A 24425-nucleotide genomic window follows, 5' to 3' on the forward strand; every position below is an offset into this window, starting at 1 on the left:
GTCCAACCACTCAGTCTGATGGCCGTTGGCTCTGTACGGGCTTTAAAGGGCCTGTGAAATCCTGGGACCACGGGGTCTGGGCCCAAGATGGCAGCGCCTATGTTCAGCAGAGGCTTCAAGGGGTTGCACATTCCATGGAAGCAGAAAACTGGCGCAGGGCACCAGAAAACTGGGAGACCACCTGCCCATTTGAGGAGAAGCAGAGGAAATGACCCATGGGTCGATGACCACGCAGCGGACCGGCGAGGGGTCTCTAAGGCTGAAGAACACACAGGCAGCGGGCTGTTGGTGACTTGAAGTGAGGTATTCATATGGAGTGCTGGTGACTGCAGTCAAAGGACTCACACCAGGCTGGCTCAAGACTGGACAGAGGGACACCAGGTATTGGAATTAAGAGGCCAGATGGTACTAAAGGCGCTGAAGTCTTCCTGTTTGTGTCAGAGGTTCGTTATGGAGCTTGGGTTGCCAATGGTTTGGACTGAACGCTGTGTGGATGTGGAACACTGGAGACGGATCCATGGAACTCTGTGGGCACTCTCTTTTGCTTCTCTTTCCTGACTGTAAGGGGCACCAGGCAATTAGTGCTAAGGGCAAATCTTTGCCTTGCTATTCTCAGCAATAGCCTCATGAATTTTTATGCATCCTTACCATCTTAATTGACATCTTGCAAATCTGGGTGACCAGAACTGTGTTCAATACTCCATGTGGACTGAAAAATATCTTGTACCTTTATAATCTGATGTCCCAACTTCTTCATTCAATCGCCTGTTCAATGCAGACAAAAGGGCCTTCTTCACCACATGGTTCCCGCACCATTAGGGTTCTCTCTTAGATCACTCTCCAGGGCACTGACATGGACTGTGTAAGTCCTCTTCAGGTTTAATGTACCAAAATGTTCTGTTTTGTTCATGAAATAGAGCAAACTGGGATGTAATTCTTTATCTGTCATTAAGCATGCCACAGAACATTTGATTCCAATGTGAAGAGCTGGATGGTGATTCACAAAAACAATGTACCGTATCATCTTCAAAGAACACCTACTTTCATCCCACTGAGCTGATACAACCCATTCAGTTTAATTATAACTGATTTGTCTCTCAACTTTATCCATCCACCTGCGTTCCATATTTGAATGAGTTTTTGAGGAGTGCAATGTTCTTTGTCAATGTTCCTGCCCCCATATCTTGCTTGGCCATTTCTATCTATATAACCCTCCTTTGTTGTCTTATTTTTTTATTTTTATTTTCCTTGAATCCATGGTAGCCTCAATTAATAGCTGTGGCAGCATATTCCCTGCTCAACCGTTTATCTGTTCAGGATTTTCTCCAAAATTCCCTTTTGTGTTAATTGGTGATGATCTTACAGATTATCACTTGGACTATGCCTGAACAGAAATTCAGATGTGACATTAATCCTACTTGTTGGAGTCAGAGTGCTTGGACCAGTAAAGTGAAGCTGTAAGCTCCTCACCTGATACCAAAGGCAGCTACCTTCCAGGTATTCCACTTTGAATGGCGAAGAGGTCATTGCACTAAAGGCACAGTTAGTGTAGCAGTTAGTGCAGCGCTGTTACAGCGCCAGCAACTGGGACCAGGGTTCGAACCCCACTGACAGTAAGGAGTTTGTATGTTCTCTCCATGTCTAGCTTTCCTCCGAGAGCTCCAGATTCCTCCCACTTTTCAAGATGTACTGGGGGTTGTAGGTCAATTGGGTGGCACGGGCTCATGGGCTGTTACCGTGCCATATGAATATCTAAATTTTGTCAACTGGATGTACTCATAAGGAGTCTCTCCTCACTGCTCATTTAGTTTTACTATCTAGTTTGGGAAAACAGTGTGTAAACATCAAAAATATGCAGGAGAACTCAGCGGGTCAAGCAGCACGATGTGGGAAACAAAGAATGGCTCAGAACTCTCCCTCAGGACAGTCTAGATTCAGTCCAATTTGATGAAGGGCTCTAACCTGAATGTTAAAAAGTACTAAATAGCTAATACCAGTGATGAACTAATATTTTGAGTACATGTTTGGGTGGGGCTCTTTGGTGGAAAACCAATTGCATCAACGTTTAAGAATAAGCTAGAACGCAGGTGAACACAGTTTTGAACCTACAAGAACTGGCTTGAGTTCCCTTGTGGCAGGAATTTGTTTTTGAGAATCTTTGCTGTTGTTTTATACCTTGGCCCTCTGATCCATCCCTTATCCAGCAGAGCTCTAAGTTGGGATCACTGCCACCAACGGAAAAGCATTGATTTCTACTGCACATTGGTTAAAGCAACAGTTTTCTATGGTAACCACTGCATGAGGTCTATAACATGATATCATTTTATGTGGAATTAGGACAATGTAATTAACGTTGACTGCAGCTGGATCCAGATTATCCAAATTGATTTGCCCAAGATGCTTCTAATTCACAGGAATGTTTAATAACAGTTTACATTATGCTGAAGAATGTGTCATCACACCAGGCTGGAAAGGACAGTGTCCAAATTGACAGCTCCTCCCAGTCCACAGGGGGTTAGCTCATTTGGGGATTAACATAAACCTTAACAAGTCTTATAAACAATTGAACATCAATTGGAATGACCTGTTACTGTTTACACAGTCTACACTTGTAGGTGAGATAATCATGAGGTGAAACAATTCAAGGAATATTTTGAGGAAATTGATGATTCTCTCATTCAACCTTCCAGTGGAAAACGACCTTTATAGGAACACACCTCAGGAAGTCATAAGCACTTAAGCCAAATGATCTTTACTTCGATTAATTTCTTGGCAAATTTGAATCTGCCAGCTTTGCTAACAATTATTTTATTAGATATGTTTCCTACATTTGGCTCTCCACTTGGTCAGCTTGATTATGATGTAACCAGCAAAAAGAAAACTTTTTAATCCCTCTTATCAGGAATCGAAGGTTTTGGAGTATAATTTAGAGGGGGACATGGGGTCTAATCATTTCAAGCTGCTGGAGTTGTACATGCATCCTGATGTAGGCCACTGCAGATATACCTCAGGCTCAAATCAGAAGTAGATGCCAGTTCTGTTATTTATCCAGATGCATCCCGGTATATTTATTTTTCAGTATTAAATTACGAGCAATGGTGTAGCGGCCTATCACTTGCTCTGCTCACAGTTGCCACAGACCCCTTGGCATCAAGAGCGTCCTGGCTGGCTGCATCACAGTGTGGTATGATTGGTGGAGAGATTGGGGTCAATCCAAAGGACCACAAGAGCAGTTAAGAGGATCGCTGGGGGGGGGGGAGTCTCCCTCCCCCATCTTGACGTGACCTACGGGGATCATCGTCTGAAGTTGGTTTGCAAAATCATTGAGGTCCCCTACCACCCTGCACGCAGCACCTTCCAGCTGCTCCCATTGGGAAAGAGATACAGGAGGATCAGAGCCAGCAGGGTTAGGAACAGCTTCTTCCACGGGCAGTGAGAATGCTGAACGACTGATGAACTGCTCACACTGACCATCCGAGACGCTACTATTTATTTAATATTTATTTCTCTCTCTCTCTCTCTCTCTCTCTCTCTCTCTATTTTTAATATATATGTATGCTGCAGATAAATCATTTGTAAATAAATCATTTGTAAATATGCATGCTATGTCTATCTGTGTTTGCATGTTTTTACACCAAGGATTGAAGATCACTATTTCATCCAGTTGTACATAAAACTTGGACTTAACTTAGTAGTGAACACCACTTACAGATGTTTCTTCTTCACCCGGAGTTGCACCTATGCAGACAGATGAAGCAGGACCTTGCTGGTCCCACCTTGATTCCCCCACCTGGGACAAACTGAGGCCTTGAAATTGGCAAGAGGTCTGGAGTCTAATTTTAGGTGATTGTAAAGATCTCAGTCGGAGTCCGGATAATGGAGCAAACTGTTGGCAGATGCAGGGACTGCAGAATGCTGGAATCTGAAGCCAAACACAATCTGCTGGAGGAACTCAGTGAGTGAAACAGCATCAGTGGGAGAAAAAGGATGGTCAACATTTTGAGCAGAAGCTCTTCACTGGATGTAAGGGTAGATAAGAGTTAGAAGTGACAAAAGGAACTAGATGATTCAGTGACTGATGGAGTTCATCATGACAGATTCACTTTGTATCCAACATAAATGGTTTGAGACCCTCCTGGCCACAAGCCCGAGCATCTAAACATTTTGAAGGGTGGGAGCATCTGGAGGAAACCCACACAGACACGGGAAGAATGTACAAACTAACTGTGACACCCTTGTGGTGAGAATTTTGGAGGTGAGAAGAAACAATGATTTTCCACTTGCAGAGTTTGCTGAAAGTGGACTAGTGCACAAAATGTAACGACAAAGGATAATGGCATATAGAGCTTTACGATGAGATAAGTTTGGCTTGAATATTGACAACTAACAAAAGAGATAATCTTGGAGAAACATCTGTTTAAGGAAAGTGGAGGAAAGTTTAGGTGAGACATCAGAGGTAATATTTTTCATGGAGAATGATGGATGCCTGGAATGGTTATCGAAGCTGGTACTGTACAAGTTTACATTATTTGGACCAATGTTCTATTACAATACACAAAAGTGCTAGAGAAAGCAGGTTACGCAGAGCCCATAAATTATATTGCTCACATTTTAGAAGGAAAATGCCTGAGCCCTTTGTCAAGCCCTGCATGATCTGCACTTTTGTGTATCACACTGCACTTACAGCCTAGGGCCACATGGTTAGCGCAACACTGTCTGTAAGAAGTTGTACATCCCGTGTCTGCGTGAGTTTCCTCCAGGGGCTCCAGTTTCCTCTCAATGTTCAAAACGTACCAAGGGTTAATTGGGTGGCACAGGCTTGTGGGCGAAAGGGCCTGTTACCGTGCTCTATGTATGTCGGTATGTCATCTGCAAACTTTCCTATTTAGTTCTAGGTTCAATGTAGGTCTTTGGAAAGAAATCACTAAATAACTTCCTCTGTCACAGGTCCCAGAACAAGGAGAACATTGTTAAAATTAGAAATAGATTCTTTGGAATGTGAAATCAGGAAACGAGGTGAACAATATTGGGAATATTGGCTGTAGAAGCCCCTGGTCTAATGGCTGCATGCTGAGGGGAATGGATTTTTCCACTCAATATCAATGATCGGAATCAGAATCCGAATTTATTGTCATGAACATGTCATGAAATTCGTTGTTTTGCGGCAGTGACACAGTGCAAACATTCATATAAACAATAAATAATAATAGTACACAAAAAGTCAAAGAAAGGCAGTGTCTGTGGTTCATTGTTCATTCAAGAATCTGATGGCAGCGGGGAAGAAGCTGACCTTGACCCACTGGGTGCTTGTCTTTAGGCTCCTCACCTTTTTTCCGATGGTAGCAGAGTGAAGAGGGCATTGCCTGGGGTGGGGGTCTTTGAGGATAGAGGCTGCTTTCTTAAGATACCACCTCTTGTAGATGTCCTCGATGGAGTGAAGTCTGGTGCCCATGATGTCGCAGGCCCATTTACTCTGGAGTTTTTTCTTCTCATGAGCATTGGCACCTCCATACCAGACATGGTTTCCACGGTACACCTGTATAAGTTTTCTGTAGAAGATGGGCAAGGACATGGACAACTGAAATGGACAAAGATAGCGAAATGAAGTTGAGATGCAGATCAGACATGACCTGGATGAATGACAGAATAAGATCGGCTCAAAGGATTGAATGGCCTACTCACGTGTAATCCTCCTCACACCTCATCAAGAATAATGACTTTGTTTGTTGCAAGCTAACCTTCTTTCTTCTTTGGTAGACCCTGGGATTAAAGATGAATTCCACTTCACTGCAAAGGGTTTAACTGCCTGGTCCTAAGACTCCGTAAACAGCTAACGGTATTTGTAAAGTACAACGAGGTCTCTATGCAAGATGGCCTATGCTTAGCAGTGGCCATGAGGAGTTGCAGACACGGGCGGGGGTGGGGGGAGCAGTGGACCGGCACAGGGCACCAAAAACGAAGAGAACACCCTCATTGAGAAGGAGAAGCAGAGGAGACGACCCTACAGTACAGTAACAATGGCAGCCAATCAGCAATGGGCTCAGCAGCTGAGGGACCCACACAGGCTGCAGGGAACGTGAGGCTGGGAGGACCCGCACAGGCTGTGGGCTGCTGGACACTGCCTCATGGGGTAACAGTTATTGGAGCCAGGATTTAAGGCAGTGATGAGGGCAATAAGAGCTCCCGAAGGTCCTCAGGTGCTGAAGGATTCCCGATTGTATCGGAGGTTTGGATCAGGAGCCTGGGTTGCCAATGGATAGAACAGGGGTCTGTGCGGCTGTAGAGGCTACGGGAGGCTGGAGGCGAATCCACGGACACTCAGTGGTTCTGAAGGGACTCTTTCTTTTGTTTCTCTTTCTCTCGTACTGTAAGGGGCGCCAGGCAACACTTTGGCAGCTCTTTGCCTAATGGCAGGCAGAAGGCAATTTCGTGTAATATTCGTGTAATATTACATGTTGGGAAAAACCCAACACCCAACCCCAACCAACCAATTTTCCCCTGCAACCGCTGCAATCGTGTCTGCCTGTCCCGCATCGGACTTGTCAGCCACAAACGAGCCTGCAGCTGACGTGGACTTTTTACCCCCTCCATAAATCTTCGTCCGCGAAGCCAAGCCAAAGAAGAAGACATGTTCTGTACTTCTACATGACAATAAAGGAATCTTGAATATTGAAGTGAATTCTGATGCGTCCAATGACAGTCACGAGACAATGGCAAAGATTTGCCCTCGTGGACTACAAGATGCAATTGATCTGCTAATAATACAGGCTGTGGTGTGTGTCTGATGCATGGCTTTAAAGTGCATCCCAAACTTTGAGTGGTTATGGGCCAGAAATACCCAGCAGCGAATGAGAATCTTACATCTCTTCAAATAGGTTTTGAGCACATCCATGAATCTTTTCCTGTTAATCTCTTCTCAGGACAGAAAAGGTTAACAGTTTTGGGGATCTGGTGTAAGGGTAATATCATTCTGATAAGATGTAGATAGCCATCACGTAAATGTCATTGAAATCTTTGCAGGTTGAATGAGTGGATTGCAGAGATTTCCAATTTATCACAAAATATTCACCTATCGATGTCCTGCCTTATCTATAGCAGAAACAAAATCATATGCTGTTTGGTGTTTTGTCTAACTGCATTAGATTATTCATCAGTCTGAAGGAATTCGACTCAAACTCTCATATAGACCTTGAGTTAATTAATCAACAGCTGGAGACAGTCGCAGGTGCAAGGCTGTGTATTTTATTCAATGCCAGCATGTTAATCAAGTTGATTTTTAAAAAAAGATGATGAATCCATGAGTGGAAAACCAACCCTCAATCTCTTCTCACCCTCCCCAATCACCCCATTCACGGTTAGAAGCAGTGGGGGAATTTTCCTTGTGGTCTTACAGCCAAGCTGCAGGACGTTAAGTGATATTTGAGGTGAACCGGGCTCAAGTTCAGCTTCTTTCCTGTCAGTTTGGATATCGTCCATTCTCTTTCTGAACTGCCTCCACCCTTGTATGTTATTTCCAAACTAATTTGTTTCAGCTTAAAATCATTTTCAAGTGTTTTTATTGGCAAACAAATCCCTACACCAAAGATGCATTGATAGGGTGACAACAGTTTCTTTGCAGAAGCCATATATATTTTAAAGGTTGATGTATGGAAGATACTGAGAAAGGAAGAAGCAAGGAAAATGAAAGGAGTGTTATAACACTTCTTGCATTGGCAGGACTGCTTAAACTATTGTAGTGTTACACTGTAGGAATGTCAGAGAAAATAAAAGACACCATCCTTCCAGAATTCCAACACTTTAACCTTTGTTTAAGACAATCAATTGTTTCTGGGATTTAAATCAGTGTTTGTGACCATTATCATCAGTCCTGGCGAAGAAGGACTCTCTGGATTCTGTCCATACAACAGTTCAGTGCAATCACAGGCCCTTTGTCCCATCATGTTTGTACATTCTCCCCGTGCCTGTGTGAGTTTCTTCTGGGTGCTCCAGTTTCCTCCTGCCATTATCATCAGTCCTGGCGAAGAAGGACTCTCTGGTTTCTGTCCATACAACAGTTCAGTGCAATCACAGGCCCTTTGTCCCATCATGTTTGTACATTCTCCCCATGCCTGTGTGAGTTTCCTCTGGGTGCTCCAGTTTCCTCCCGCCATTATCATCAGTCCTGGCGAAGAAGGACTCTCTGGATTCTGTCCATACAACAGTTCAGTGCAATCACAGGCCCTTTGTCCCATCATGTTTGTACATTCTCCCCGTGCCTGTGTGAGTTTCCTCTGGGTGCTCCAGTTTCCTCCCGCCATTCAAAACGTACACAGGATGTAGGTATAATTGGGCAGCATGGGCTTGTTGAATGGAAGGGCTTGTCACCATGCTGTGTGTCTGAATTTAAAATTAATTTAACTTATCCCATCTGCTTGGACATGGTCTGTATCCCGTTATTCCCTACCTAATCATGTGCCTATCTAAATGCCTCTTAGACATTATATTAAAAAACCTCATGCATCTCCTTTGGACTTTCTCCAATCATAACGTTCTTTCATATTTCCACCCCAGGGAAAAGACCATCTGCTGCATGTATATCTCGCATCATTTTATAAACTTCCATCAGCCTCCAATATCCAGAGAAAACAATCCAAGTTTGTCTGCCCTCTCCATATCTCGTCTCAAGCAGCCAACGCCTTGGTGAACCTCTTATGCTCCCTCTCCAAAGCCTCCAAAAATATACATTGAACTCCAAATTTATGCCCCACTAACCCTACATGTTAATATCACTCCTTGTTTATTTCACTATCACATTAAGTATCAGATGTCCATCTTCATAAGGCAATCCCTAAAATTGAAGGGTATCCAGCTTGTTGAATGATTTCACATTGATCTTCTTTGTAACATCAAAGATTGGACCAGTTACTTCATTCAAACTTCACATCTTACCTATTGGCTTTAAGGTGTGAATGATACACAAGAACATGAACATTCAAACATTTTTTCTGGAGAGTACACTTGCTTTGCTATTTATCCTCAGGCCTTAGAGTGAGACAGATAAGATGGTGCTGAGCAGAGTAGATGTTTATTTTCCAATAGGCTGTACATCTTATTTTCTGACATTGAGGTATATTTACCACTGATTAATCTGCATGAACTTTGGATTTGGAAATTTTGCATTCCCCATTTTTACCACCTTTTATCATGTAATTTCTCCATGAGACTGAAAGCATTACCAGAAACAGGGTGGGATTTCATTTTATCTCCATGGATTTGTACAGGATAGAAACAGGCCCTTTGGCCCATCGAGTACATGCCAACTATCATGTGTGGCACTGTTAGTGCAATGCTATCACAGAGCCAGTGAACCAGGTTCGAATCCAGCACTGTCTGGAAAGAGTTTGTATGTTCTTCCCATATCTGCATGAGTTTTTTTCGGATACTCGGGTTTTTACCCACTCTTCAAAAACGTACGGGGGTTGTAAGTTAATTGGTGTATTGGGGGGGCATGTATTAATGGGCAGGAAGGGCCGGTAACCATGCTGTACATCTAAATTTAAATCATGCCTATCTGAGCTTATCCTACCCGTCTGCATTAATTCCACATCATTCGATTCTCTGTTCATTCAAGTACCCATCCAGATACCTCCTTAATGTTCCTACCTTCAACACCTCCTCTGATGGCTCATTCTGGATACTTAATACTTCATGTAAAAATTATACCCCTCAGATTCCTTTACAACGTAATCCCCTCATTTTTAACCAATGCTTTCTACTTTGTACACCCATAGCATTGAAACAGACTCAGGATTTCTACCCTATCTATGCCCCCAATAACTTTATATACTTCTATCAATCAGGTTATTGTCAGCCTCCTTTGGTACAGGAAAAAAAAAACAGGTTCCATCTATTCAGCTTCTCCTTATAACTCGAGCCCTCCAGTCCAGGCAAGATTCTTGTGGTCAATGGCTCCATATTGGTGTGTCCTTTCCTGGACCCACAACACCTCCTCATTAGTCAAGAAGACACTTCCTGAGGAGGTTGAGGAGGGCATGGCTACCGGCCCCCATCCTGATAACCTTTTATAGGAGCACAAATGAGAGGGTCCTGTCCGGCTGTATCATTGTGGGGGACGGTAGCTGCAAAGCATCAGACTGGAAGTCAATCCAGAAGATCATCAAAACAGCTGAGAAGATCACTGGTGCCTCTCTTTCTTTTACTGACGGCATTCACTTAGACTGTTGCTTAAATAGGGCTAAAGGAATTATTTTTTTTTAATTTTTAAAATAATTTTTTTATTTTTCCCACTGTGAACCGTATCAACCAAAATATATACAAATGTTTCTCATTAAATATACACAGTTGCATTTTCTCCCTTTTTTTCCCCCCTACCCTCCCTCTCCCCTTCCCACCCCCCTCCAAAACCAATAAATATTCAACATATACACCACAATAAAACCATAAAACAATGAAAAATAAACAAGAAAAATGCGTCATCTGTTTTTACACACTGAATCAAATAGTTTTGTCTTCTAATCATTTTACGGGGTTGAGGTCCGAGGCAAGCTCTCTCTGTTATGTTCCATGTATGATTCCCAGATTTGTTCAAATAATGTGACTTTATTTTTGAAATTATATGTTATTTTTTCAAATGGAATACATTTATTCATTTCCATGGACCATTGCTGTATTCTCAGGCTCTCTTCCATTTTTCAAGTTAACATTATGAACTTTTTTGCTAGTGCTAAGGCTATCATAATGAATCTTTTTTGCGCTTTCTCCAATTTGAGGCCTAATTCATTACTTATGTTACTTAAAAGAAAGATCTCTGGAATTTTTGGTACGTTATTTTTTGTGATTTTATTTAATATCTGATTTAGATCTTCCCAAAACTTTTTCACTTTCTCACACGCCCAAATTGCATGTACTGTTGTTCCCGTTTCCTTCTTACAGCGAAAACATTTATCTGATACTGTTGGATCCCATTCTTTTAATTTTTGAGGAGTGATATGTAACCTGTGTAACCAATTATACTGTATCATGCGTAACCGGGCTGAAGGAATTATTGAGGACTCTTTCCATCCAGCACACAGTATCTAACCCACTACCACCAGGAGCATCAAAATCAAGACTGCTAGGCTTCTTCCCGCAGGCTGATGAACGATAAATAAGTAAATAATTTCAAAATAATGATAAATATTTATTTTAGAATATGTATATCTTTATATATGTATGCATGTATGAGATTATTATGTGCTATATATGCATATGTGTATGCATGCGCACCATGGGCCAGAAAAATGCTGTTTCATCTGGTTGTAGATGTAGAGTCAAATGATAATAAACGTGAACTTGAACCTGATCCTTTTCTGCATCCTCTCTAGCTTAAAACACATCCTTCCTAAAGTGTGATGACAGGAACTGCACACAATGCTCCACCCAATATTTTGTACAACTGTAACATGGTGTCTCAATGCTTGTACTTAAATCCTTGGTCAATTAAGGTAGGCATGTATTTGCCTTACTCAACAAGCTGTCTATCCGCGTGGCCCCTTTCAGGAAACTACATGTTTGTACCCATGGATCTTTCTGTTCAGCAACATTCCCCAGAGCCTTGCTGTTCACTATGTACATCAGTGGTTCTCAACCTTTTCTTCCCAATCACATCCCACTTTAAGTAATCCCTATGCCATTGGTGCTCCATGATTAGTAAGGGATTGCTTAAGGTGGGATGTGAGTGGGAAGGGAAGGTTGAGAATCACTGCTCCAGACCCAATTGTTACTGAAATACTTTGAGAAAAATTGTCATCGGCCCATTTCCTTTGGAGTTATGAAGCTGTGCACATAACGAGTCAATTAGGTACAATCAAAACAGTGGTTTTCAAACTTTTTATTTCTTCCCACATACCACCTTAAGCAATCCTTAAGGACCTATGGCATAGGGAATTTTTAAAGTGGCATGTGAGTGGAAAGAAAAAGGTTGAGAATCACTTATGTATATCCTTCCCTGGTTTAACTTTCCAAAATGCATCACTTTGAGTTAAATTCCATTTGCCATTCCCTTGTCCATTTTCTGTATGCTGTTGTACCTTTAGGTCAGGGGTCCCCAAACATTTTAGTCCATTGACCCCTTCATGGAATACTTAATCCCACATCGACTCCCAGGCAATGGAATCCAGGCGCTGGCCGGGGAGGGAGAGGTGGGAGGGGAGGGAGTGGCGGTCCTGGACAGATGTTGGGGTGGTGGTGGCAGTGCTGGGGAGGTGGGGGGGAGTTGCTACAAAAGGTACAAAGAACACATACATCTTTCTTCTACACTCAGTCCGTCCTCCCATTCGCTCTCAACTTACTCAAAGGCTGAAGCCAAATAAAACAGGGCGGCCATCAAAGCCTGCCCACTTTTGCAAGAGGTTGGCCATCACTACCATCAGTGTTATTTTCCACAAATGGGGAGACAGGTTTGCCGAAAGTGCAGGCAAGAGCTTTAGTGATGGTCTTTTGCATCACAATTTTCCACACAAACTGACATATTTCCCAGCACCCCATGCAAAATCATTACTTTTGTTAACACTCCCTTTCTCTCATCCATCTAATTTGTTGTACCACTTCCATTCATTTTAAGTTTGGTCACAATAAATTTGCGATTGCTTTGCCGACATTCCATTGTAAAACTTGGCAAATGAAAAATTTGTTTTCTCTGTTCTAAAGTGCTTTGTAAGTACCTGAACTTTGGAAGTGCTTTATTTTTTAAATTCAGGTATTGTTCTAATGTGGGGACTGTGGCAGCCAAGTGGCTAACAGAGCTTTGGCTATAGTATTTGATCCATGAGAGTGCAACTACTCATTGAGAAGATGAGCGGATCACCTTCCCCCTCCTCCATGCTGTGCTCAGCTACAGATGGCTCCATGAAGCAAGCTTTGCCTTCATTCTATTTAATTTTATTTCAATTAACATCCTTTCTAAGCTTCAACCTTCCTTTTTCCAACACATTTTCTATTTTTTCAATTAATTCTACATCAATTTCCGGCTCTTGCCCAGTGTAGTGCGTGTCAAAAGAACCAAAGACTTGTTGATCCAAACCAAGGCTTTTATTAACTAAAAGACTGGAGCCTATCACAAGTAGGTCGACCAGTCCAGAATGACCTGGTCTGGCTAGGAGCAATCCTTTAAGACCTGCCAGTAGGTGTAGCTACACTCTCAGCCAATCACAGTCATCCTACACGACCATCTGTACATAGACACATTGGTGATAGAATCTGTTCTATCACACCCAGATGGTCTATGACAATTCCCAATTATTTATTTCCTTTTGTGTCACAATTTTCCACCCTAAATGATTCATATTTCCCAGCACCCCAAGAAAAATCATTACTTTGATAATATTCCCTTTCTCTCTTCCCTCTAATTTGCTGCATCACATCCAAACAATTGAAGTTTGGCCATGTTAAATTTGTGATTATTTTGCTAAATTCCATTGAAAATGGTTCAAATTTCCAGATTCATTTTATTGTCACGTTATGTGACCAGTGTCATATTACACAAAATAAGGTACATAATTTCACCATCAACAGAAATTGCCTAAAGTGCCTATCACAGTCAGAGAAAGGGAAGTCCTCCCAGAGCCATTGAGTGTCTGGATTTGCCTCCAGTGCTCCTGCAGCCACACAGAGTCCAGTCCAAATGATCGGCAACCCGAGCTCCAGGTCTGAACCTCTGACACAATCAGGAACCCTTCAGTGCCCTCGGCTCCCCCTCGCATCCTGGTTCCGATACCTAGTACACCTTTAGCTAGTTTCGATCAAGTCTCCAGCAGTTTGCAGCCTGGTGTAAGTCCCTTGACCGCAGTCGCCAGCAGCCTCCATGGGTTCCTTGCCTCGAGTCACCAGCATCTGTGGTCACCATCCCATGGGTTGTCTCCTCTGCTTCTCCTCCTTATACGGGGGTGGGGGGGGTGGGAAGTGGTGGTCACTCCATTTTCTGGTGCCCAAACTGCCCCCCTTCCCTCATCCACCCCTGCCCACACACATGCAGATGCAAATAAACGCACACTGAGTACACAGTAAGCATACGTATACACAGCCATACCCATGAGTGACCACGCCTACCCCTTTTCTTTGGCCCACTTCCCTAACCTGACTCTCCTTCTTTAGTCTCTACCTCGTGTTCTCTTTTCTATAATGCCATAAATTGTAGGAGCAGAATTAGGCCATTCAGCCCCTTGAGCCTGCTCTGCCATGGCTCTACATGGCTGATGTATTTTTCCTGTCTTCTCCCTGTTACCTTTGACAACATTACTAATCAAGAATCTATCAACCAGCACTTTAAATCGACCCAAGGATGGGCTCGACAGCTATCCGTGGCAGAGTTCCACTGATTCATCGCTCTTTGGCTGATGGAATTTCTCCTCATCTCTATTTCAATGGGATATTCTTTATTTCTGATGCTGTGCCCTCCAGTTCTAGACCCTCCCGCCACTAGAAACGTCTTTGTTACATCTACAATATTCTTCTCTTTCAATAAATTCTGATTCCTTCCATGGCCCAGAGCCATGAAATGTTCCTTATAAATTAATCCACTGCGAGACCAGCTGAGTTCTTCCAGAATTTCTGTGTTTTGACTACAATCAGCATCTGCAGATTTCTCCATTAAGCTTCTGATCCCTGGGATCATTCTCTCCCTGAATGCCTCCAACAATTTCATCAGTCTCCCTCCCTTTCATCTCTTTACCATCCCATGAATTCTCACTTTTTTTGACTCCCGATTCTTTTACTCCTGCACTCAGTTCACTGTCCTAGACATTGTACATTTGCACTGAAATTCTAACTTGCTGCAGTTGAACATGTAGTTCAATAAAACCTGCAGTCTTATGCATTAAAATAACAAAAATCATGAATCATCAAAGATAGATAGTAAATGTTCACAGTTCCCATAGTGCAAGATAAAAGTGGCATTACAATATTGCAAAGTGTCCTTTGTGGTGTCTGAGAGTCCATGATTACTGTAACAAGGGTAAGTTCAAAAGCCTGACAGCCATTGGAAGGAAACTTGGACAATGTTCTCCTTACCTGAGGAAGGACGTACTGGCTTTGGAGGCAGTGGAAAGGAGGTTCATCAGGGTGATTCCACAGATGAAGGTGTTAGCCTATCAGAAGAGATTGAGCCGTCTGGACTGTACTCACTGGAATTTAGAAGAATGAGAGGGAATCTTAGAGAGACAAATAAAATTATGAAAGGCATAGTTAAAATAGAGGTAGATAAATTGTTTCCATTGGTAGAGGAGACTAAAATTAGGAGACATAGCCTCAAGATTCAGGGTAGTAGATTTCGGACAGAGATGAGGAGGAACTGCTTTTCCCAGAGGGTGCAATTTGCTGCCCATTGAAGCAGTGGAGGCGACCTCAGTAAATATTTTTAAGATAAGGTTGGACAGATTTTTACAGAGTAGAGGAACTAAGGGATACGGGGAAAAGGCAGGTAGGTGGAGATGAGCCTATTATCAGATCAGGCATGATCTCAATTGAATGATGGAGCTGGCTTGATGGGCCAGATGACCGACTCCTGCTCCTATTTCTTTAACTGTTCTTGAACCTCAAGAGGCTTCTGAATCCTGCATTACTTTTAAAATCAGTGGGCCTAGACAACAGTAATTGTCAACCTCCACTTTTCCTCTGCTAGCCTCTGGCTCACCACATCCTCTCACCTCTTTATACCGCCTGCCCTTTACACTCTCAGTCCCGATGCAGCGTCCCAACCCACAACGACAACCACCCCTCTACCTCCATAGATCCTGCTTGATCAGCTAATGTGCTCCAGATGTTTGTTTTCCTTTGCTAACCAACTTGTCTGGCGGTCCACCATCTCAAGATTATACAGGTCAGTGGTTCTTCCCCATTTACAGAAGGTGCTCAGTGGGATCATTTAAAATGGATGTGAGGGGAAAGAAACATTTGAGAGCCCTGCCTGAAGGTTGATCAGACGGACTCCTGGGATGGCAGGACTGATGAATGAAGAAAGACCAGATGGTTTATACTCATTGGAAGTTAGAAGAATCAGAGGCGACCTTACAGAGATGTTTAAAATTCAGATAAGACGCAGGAGGGATGTTCCTGATGTTGGGGAAGTCCTGAAGAAGGGGACGGCCGCCCCTGTCCCGACATCCCCCAGCCCCGAGGACCCCGCCGGCCGCCCCTGCCCCGAGGTCCCCCGCCGGCCGCCCCTGCCCCGACATCCCCCGCCGGTTGCCCCTTCCCCGACGTCCCCCGCCGGCCGCCCCTTCCCTGACGTCCCCTGCCGGCCGCCCCTTCCCTGACGTCCCCCGCCGGCCGCCCCAGCCCTGACTGGAGGCCGGACTATGACCACAGTCGACAGATGCCGGCAGTCGCTCGCGAGGCGCCTCTCCCCGCTGCGGACCTTTCAGGTGCCAGAAGAGCATTAGGAGCCGCCTTCTCCCAGCTTATTCCACCTGAAAGGGCTGGTCTGGAGAAGGGGGGGGGGGGGGGGGGGGTGGGGGAGGGGAAGGACCCTTAACAATTCTTCACTCCATGATTTACTATGATTTACATTCTTTTTCTTCAGAATGACGAGAGGTACAAACGAGGTCGCCCGTGGCCACTGATCAGGGCGATAACGGCTCAGGCAGAGAGGGGGGCAGCTGGTGGTCCTATCAGGACGGGGCGGCCAGGTGGAGGACCTCAAGGTGGCCGACCTCAAGGTGGCCGCCAATCCGCCTGCAGGAAACGCCCTCTCTGCTGCCGTTAAACTCCGGCTACGGAGTGGAGTAGGATCAGCAACAAAACGAAGCGAATCAGGGGGAGGCGGGTAAAACAGGAAGGATCCGCCGTGGGGGGGGGGGGGCAGGAATTTTATGGACGGGGTTGGTGGCGGGGTCCTGAGGGGCCGGGTGGTGACGTGTTGCTGATGGCGGGAGAGGCCTAGAGCAGCGACGAGCCCCGCTCTCCGGTACCATGGAGGCCCTCTATCACCAGACCAACAAGTAAGCGGCCGGCGGGGGGAGGTGGCGGGGGGAGGTGGCGGGCGGTGTCAGACCGGTGGGTGCGGCTGCCCGGTAATCGGGGCTGCTATCCCTTACACCCCCACCTCCCCCCCCTCCCCCCTTCCCCCCTCCCTCCTTCCCCCTCCCCCTCCCCCGCCCCCCCTCCGGCCCCCCTCCCCTCCCCCCCCGGCCCCCCTCCCCTCCCCCCGCCCCGGCCCCCCTCCCCTCCCCCCCCCCGGCCCCCCTCCCCTCTCCCCCCCCCCGGCCCCCCTCCCCTCTCCCCCCCCCGGCCCCCCTCCCCTCTCCCCCCCCCCGGCCCCCCCTCCCCTCTCCCCCCCCCCGGCCCCCCTCCCCTCTCCCCCCCCCCGGCCCCCCCTCCCCTCTCCCCCCCCCCGGCCCCCCTCCCCTCTCCCCCCCCCCGGCCCCCCTCCCCTCTCCCCCCCCCGGCCCCCCTCCCCTCTTCCCCCCCCCCCCCGGCCCCCCTCCCCTCTTCCCCCCCCCCCCGGCCCCCCTCCCCTCTTCCCCCCCCCCCCCCCGGCCCCCCTCCCCTCTTCCCCCCCCCCCCCCGGCCCCCCTCCCCTCTTCCCCCCCCCCCCGGCCCCCCTCCCCTCTTCCCCCCCCCCCCCGGCCCCCCTCCCCTCTTCCCCCCCCCCCCCCCCCCCGGCCCCCCTCCCCTCTTCCCCTCCCCCCCCGGCTCTGGACAAGTGGGGCTGCTGCCCGCACCAGGTCCCCTGCCTGACCCTGGGCATCAGGGCTGCTGTTCTCCCCCCTCCCCCTCCAGCCTGACCCTGGGCAATCGGGGCTACTACCCCCACCTGGTCCCCTGCCTGACCTTGGGCAATCGGGGTTGCTGCCCCCCCCTCTCCCCTGTCCCCCTCCCTCCCTCCCCTGAGGAGCCCAGATGCAGATGGGAAGGTGAAACAGTCGGTTGAAGCTGAATCAATACTGCAGTGGGCTTGGATTAAAAACGTTGCAAACAGGAGGTTGCAAACCTATTGGCTTGAGACCAATTAGGAAGCTGTCAGTACAGAGTAGATGGGCCAAATGAATATCTTCTGCAAGTCCCCTGATTTTTGGGCACTGCCTTAAATTTTTTTAAGGGATGCATTTCCTAAAGTTTACTCCCCCACCTTTAGATTTCAGATTTCCTGTCAGAGTACATAATGACATCACATACAATCCTGAGATTCTTTTTCCTACAAGTGAGGCAGAATCACCACTTATTGGGAGTGTTTAGAAAAAAACTGTACTCAACGTACACAGATAAACAAACTGCAATACAGAGAGAAAATTATCAATAAAGTGCAAAAGTCCTTCAATAAGACCCTGATTGAGTTTTGTCATTGAGGGGTCTGATGGTGGACTGTTCTTGAACTGATGGTGTGAGTCTTGTGACACCTGACTTTCCTGATGGTAGCAGCAAGAATAGAGTGTGTGTTTGGTGGTAGGGATTCATGGTGATTGTTGCTCTCCGACGGCAGCATTCCCTGAGTACAGTTTTTGTTTAATTTGGGCTACTGCCTTATGTTAATGCGCTTGGTCAGTAGTTGCTGGCATCTTTTCGTTCAATTGTATCAATTATCAATTGTTCATTAGTTTAAAAAAAATATTATTCGCATAACAGGGTTAGAGTATGTATTGCCGCAAAACACCGAATGTCATGACTTGTTCTTGGCAATAAATTCTGATTGTGATTGGCTGCAGTGAATGCCTTGAGTTTCTTTCCTACGTGAAGTTAGTTCTCAGGCACCAGTTTTGTTTCCTCTCCCTGACCTCTATCTAGTAGCAAGGAACTTTTACAAACGTGACATTGTTGAACTTTATCACATTTACTACAAGGACCTGGTGTCTACACTCAGTGACATAAGATCACCAAAGGAACTAGCTTAGTTAAAGTCTGCAGATGCTGTGATTGCAGGACAAAAACAGAAGTGTTGGAGGATCTCGGCAAGTCTCGTATTGTGGGGGTAAAGATAGATAACTGTCATTTTCTGGCTTGAACCTTTCTTAATGGCATAAAGGGCTCAGGCCTGAAGTGTCAGTTACACACCTTTCCCTTCCTGGACACTGTGAGATGTGCTGAGTTCCTCCTGCATTTCTGTGGTTTTATTAAGGAATAAGTGTGGGCCATTTGCCCCTCAAACCAGTCTGGCCCTTCAGTGTCTGTGGCTGATCCACGTTGGCCTCAACTCCTCTTCTGATTCACTTCCCAAATGACTTTAACTTCCTTGATCTTTCAAATATTTATCTATTTCTATCATATTTAATGTTGTGGCCTCCAGCCTTGGGAAGAAAATTCTGGACATTCATCACCCTCAGAGAGGGAATTTTAAAAGACTGGCCACTTGTTCTTTAACTATGTTGTCATGTTTGTGACTCACGGGTGGAAACATCTCAACATCTCTTGCCTGTCAAGCCCCCTTGGGATCTTGTATGCTTGAATAAGATAACTGCTTGTTCTTCTAAACTCCACGGAATCCAAACCCGTCTAACCTCTCTTGACAAGACTCGCTTCTCATCCCAGGAATTAGCTGGACGAGTCTCCTTTTGACCACCGCTGATGTTGCCATCTCCTTTTTTATGTGGGGGTTTTCTGTGTCATCTCATTAACATCATGTATAAGTATAAACAAAATATTCTTGTTCTTAAACTTCAATCCCTTTGCTATAAAGACCAACATGTTTTTTGTTGTCTTAATTATTTGTCAGATCTACTTGCTAACATTTTGTGATTCGTGTGCTAGAACAGCTAGATCCATCTAAACTGCACTCATTTGCATTCTTCATATATTGATAGCGATTTGCTTTTTGATTCCTTGTACTAAAGTGCATGATTTTACTCAATGACTCAACCTATCTGATTCCTGTCGCAGAATTACAATGGCCTCGTGCCCTTCCACCTACTTTGAAAACTTGCACTTTGATACCTCCCTGAGGTCATGACTATAAGTAGAAAACAATAGAAAGCTGAGAACCGATCCCTGGGATTCTCCACTAATTACATCCCTCCAGTGTAATAAGAACTCATTTATTCCAAATCTTTGTTTTCTATTTGACAGCCAGAATTCAGTCTGTGCTAACATACTTAATCTCACATCTTGGGCTCTGAATTTGTGCACCAGCCTCTTGCGTGGCACTTCATCAGATGTCTTTTGGAAATCTAATACACCACATCAATAGGTTCTCCTTGATCAAATCTGTCAAATCTTCATTGAGCAAATATGTCAAATGGGATTCATCTTTTTTGAAACCGTGTTTTCAGTTTTCTTGAAGTTAGTAATTTCATCTTTGATTATTGATACCAGCATCTTGCCAGTAACGAATCTCTCACTTATTGGAGTATTTGGCTTCTGCCTTCCTTCTGCACACAGTTAACCCGTTGGTCCCAATCTTCTGGTGTGCTCGCTGAATTTAGGGAGTTCTCAAGTTTCAATCATTAGATCTATTATCTCTGCAGCTGGTTCCTTTAAAACCCTTGGGTACAAGCCATCATGTCTTGGTGATTTGTCTGCCTTGAATTTCTCTAATGCTTTATCCCTTGTGATTGGGAGTGTTACAAGTTCCCCGTTATATAAAATTACCCCATCTGTTGTCTTTTTGATATTTGTAGAATCATCCATGGTGAATACCAATGCAAAACAAATGATTTAACATAGCTGCCATTTGTTAATATTTCACTAACTTTATGTTCTTGTGGTCTCACACCAACATTTGCTTGTTTCCTCTTTATATACCTATTGAAACTTTGTGTATCCATTTGATATTGGAGGCAAATTTTCTCTCAAAATTGTATCCTTCCTGCTTGTATCTTCTGGCCTACCAATAGCTCTTCTCCAATTCTATTTTTTTTCCATTTTAGCATTATCCTTAATCTCTTAATCACAGATAATGCCCTTTTCTTAATGGAATACCTCTTTGTCAGGTGCTGGTTTTAACCATATATAACCATATTACAGTTTATGGCATGGAAACAGGCCATCTCGGCCCTTCAAGTCCACACCAGTTCATCTACACCAATTTATATTCCGAAATCACTCACTTGATTCTTTTATAACATCTTACATGTGGCCAGGAAATTGCCCCATTTAAATACAGTTCATCTTCAAAAGTCTAAAAGCAATGGTGGCACTTCCCAACGTCAGATTTTATTACTGGGCGATCAATGTATGTGACCTGTTCTTGTTCCCATTTCTTCATCAAGTTCATTCTCCCACTTGGATAGAAATGGATTTAAATTCACTCAAACAACTCTACTCGATCTCCCTCCTATTCTCCACCCATAACCCTCCAACCCCCTCCCATCCATATAAATATCCAGCCTCCTCTTAAATGAAAGAATTGACTCTGCCTCAACTATTTCCATCCTCTAATGTTTCTCCTAAAATTTTGCCCCCTTACCCTCAACTTCTGTCCTCTTGTTTCAACCTCCCCTGCTCTTGGGATAAGAGTCTACTTGGATCTAGTCTATTTATTCCCTTCATAATTTTAAACACCTCTATCAAATCCTCTCTCATGTGCACTCCAGAATAATACTTCCTTTTCTTTGGTTTTCCTTTTGTTTTCTTAGTTGACTATATTATATATTTACTATATTATATATTCTATATAGTGGGGGGTAAGTGGGGGGTAGGGGAGGGGTTTAAACACTGTGTAATTGTTGTATTTTAAATTTAGTATTTTTATATATAGTAAACTTATATATTTGAAAATTTTAAATAAAATATCAAAGGTAGATTATTAAGTTCTCTATGAAGTTAGTTGTTTGCAAATATTTTTGCATTATGCTTGTGAACCTGATGCTTCATTTCACTTTCTACCCAAAGACCACTGTTTGGAGGGTTGAGCTGAATCCATATGAGACAACCATTATATAAATGATTGGAGATGCTGGAATCTGGATCACGACCCAAAACACTGACAATTTCTTCTCCTACCCCCCCACGAATGTTGCTCAAACCACTGAGTTCCTTTTTTTTTTGCATTAAAAGAATGATTGGAATTGGAAAGAGGGAAAACCTCTGAAAATACATACTGCGATGTATTTGTTAGGTGGCCAGCTGGACCTTATTCAGGTTGTGTGGAAGTATGGCCTGGGAGGTTCTTCAGGTCTTAGAACATCTCTCAGGATCAGATCACTTCAATCAAGACCCTCAGTAACTCCCTCAATCCAACAATTAAATATTTGTAACATCCACCTCTGTGATATTGCCCACTGACGTGTGGCCAAAGAGATCACAGATACAGGGTTGAAGCAGGAAGAATGGACAGAATTTGGACAGTCTCCCATTATATTGAATGTCTCAAAGGCTGTGGCCCTATTCCCTCTCCTAATTTGTGTGTTTAGATTAAGATTCTTCTTTCTTTGGCTTGGCTTCGCGGACGAAGATTTATGGAGGGGGTAAAAAGTCCACGTCAGCTGCAGGCTCGTTTGTGGCTGACAAGTCCGATGCGGGACAGGCAGACACGATTGCAGCGGTTGCAGGGGAAAATTGGTTGGTTGGGGTTGGGTGTTGGGTTTTTCCTCCTTAGCCTTTTGTCAGTGAGATTATTGTTGTCATATTCCCATATTTTGCCGACCTCTGGAGCAGGTGCAAAGGTGTGTTGCTGAGATGTTACTGACCTTATCGCAAAGCTTTTGGTTACTCGTCCCCTGCTCTTAATTCACCACTGCTATCTTAAGCTGCGTAATGTGTTTTAATAAAAAAATCTGCGTGCCTACACCTTGTCTGAAAAGAAATTCAATCCTGCGCTTTTGGCATTCAAAAGTAGATAAGTTTTGTTCTCTTTGTTCCTGGAACTGTTTCACTGAATTGCTTTAAGTTGCACCTTATTGTTAGCTATCTATTTTTTCTAAAAGAAGTCCTCTTCACTGATGCAGATCAAATCTAATTCTTTGCTTCTCCTTGAGGCTACACGTCACTTTGTAGCTTAGCTATTGAAAGCAGTCAATTTTATTGCTGCAATGGGACTGCCGCACTCCTGCTTAGGGAGATTTAATTCAGTTTTTTAATTGCTTTCATTCTTCCAAATTGTAAATTGAGCCAAGAAGTGCAACAAAAATCTATTGCATGGACTGATGATGCCACAAATTCTTGGAAGTACAAAGGATTGGAGCTAGTGGCAGCAGAGATTGTAATTGCTCAGAAGCTAACTGAGTTACCTGGCAGCTCGTACCATTTGTCACAGAGATACACAGAACAGAAATGAGCCTTTTGACCCTTGACTTCCTTGCTTGCAAGAATTCATATGCATCTATGCCTTGCCTATACGTGTATGTCTAAACAAGTCTTAAGCATTAGTAATTATAATCTGATTCCACCATCACCTCTGGCAGTGTGTTCCAGATATCAGAGTATATATTCTTCTAATTCACTTTAAACCCGTCTTGTATTTAATGCTCTGAATGATTTTCTCCACTGACATTTCAGAAAAAATGAAGTGAAGAGAAACTTTTCAACCTTAAGCAATCTAACTTACTCGCTGGAACTAATATAAATCTTTTGTGAAATATACAAATCTGATGTTCCACCTCTTTAAGAACATTGTCACCAAGTTGTCAGTATGTCAGGGGCATTTTGAACAGATTTTTCCTCAATTAAAGCGATTTGTGTGTTTTAAGAATTCCCACAATTGCCGTCTGTTGGTTGGTCAATTGTAGTAAGTGATTTTTGTTTTTATCTTCCGTGAGTGGCACCCCTCAGTGAGAGAGATTTCTGCAGATTTTTAATTAATACTAGCACTAGTTATTTAATTTTTTTAAAATCTCGTATTTACAGAATTGTAATTTTGCACCTTGTTCTGCACAATTTTTGCTGCTGCAAAACAATATTCTCGATGCATGTTCGTGACAATAAACCTGATTGTAATGTCAAGTGAACAGTTGGAGCAAGTAAATTCAAAGGTTCCAGACTTTTGAGTGTCTGGAACTCTCCTACTGTGGAGCAGTGGGAAATGATGGTTCCTCGTCGTCAGTCTTGTCCCCAACCAACCTGGAAATCTGAGCGTTTTGGTAGCTAATGATCATGTTTTAATGTTGGCCTTGCTGATTGGCTGGGCTGAACCTAGCTGGTCTATAGGTCTGTTTGTCTCTCATTTTCTCTTTTTCTTTCTTCCCCCCCCCCCCCCCCCCCCAACCTTAATTTGGGGACCAATACAGCTGAATGTGATTTACTCCTGACTTCATTAACAGTTATTATGAATCACTGGTGACTGAAATGTTAATCGGGATCCTCCTAAAGTTGATCCTAGATCCTTCCTAGTCTGTGGTCCAGCATGGAATGCTTTAGAACATGAGAAATAAGAGTGGGAGTCGGCCACCCAGCCTGTTGATCCTGCTTCGTCATTCAATAAGATCAACTCCACCGTCCTGCCTTTTCCCCATATCCTTTAATTCCTTTTTTATGCAAAAATCTATCTAGCTGAACCTTAAATATTTTAATGAAGTAGCCTCAAC

The 24425-nt window shown here is 44.2% G+C and overlaps 1 protein-coding gene across 3 annotated transcripts in view; it reads left to right on the forward strand.

Annotated features, from left to right (window-relative positions):
• Positions 1-16868: 16868 nt before the first annotated feature.
• Positions 16869-24425, forward strand: part of gosr2 (golgi SNAP receptor complex member 2) — a 60177-nt gene continuing 52620 nt past the window's right edge. For all 3 annotated transcript variants that reach the window (XR_011347069.1, XM_069905062.1, XM_069905063.1), the window contains exon 1: positions 16869-16973. Coding sequence is in view for 2 of the 3 variants with exons in the window: in XM_069905062.1 (XP_069761163.1) it covers positions 16945-16973 (29 nt within the window). In the remaining variant the exon portion in view is untranslated. The remainder of the gene's footprint in view (positions 16974-24425) is intronic.

The sequence above is a fragment of the Narcine bancroftii genome, chromosome 12 (genome assembly GCF_036971445.1).
Source record: "Narcine bancroftii isolate sNarBan1 chromosome 12, sNarBan1.hap1, whole genome shotgun sequence".
Taxonomy (NCBI): Eukaryota; Metazoa; Chordata; class Chondrichthyes; order Torpediniformes; family Narcinidae; genus Narcine; species Narcine bancroftii.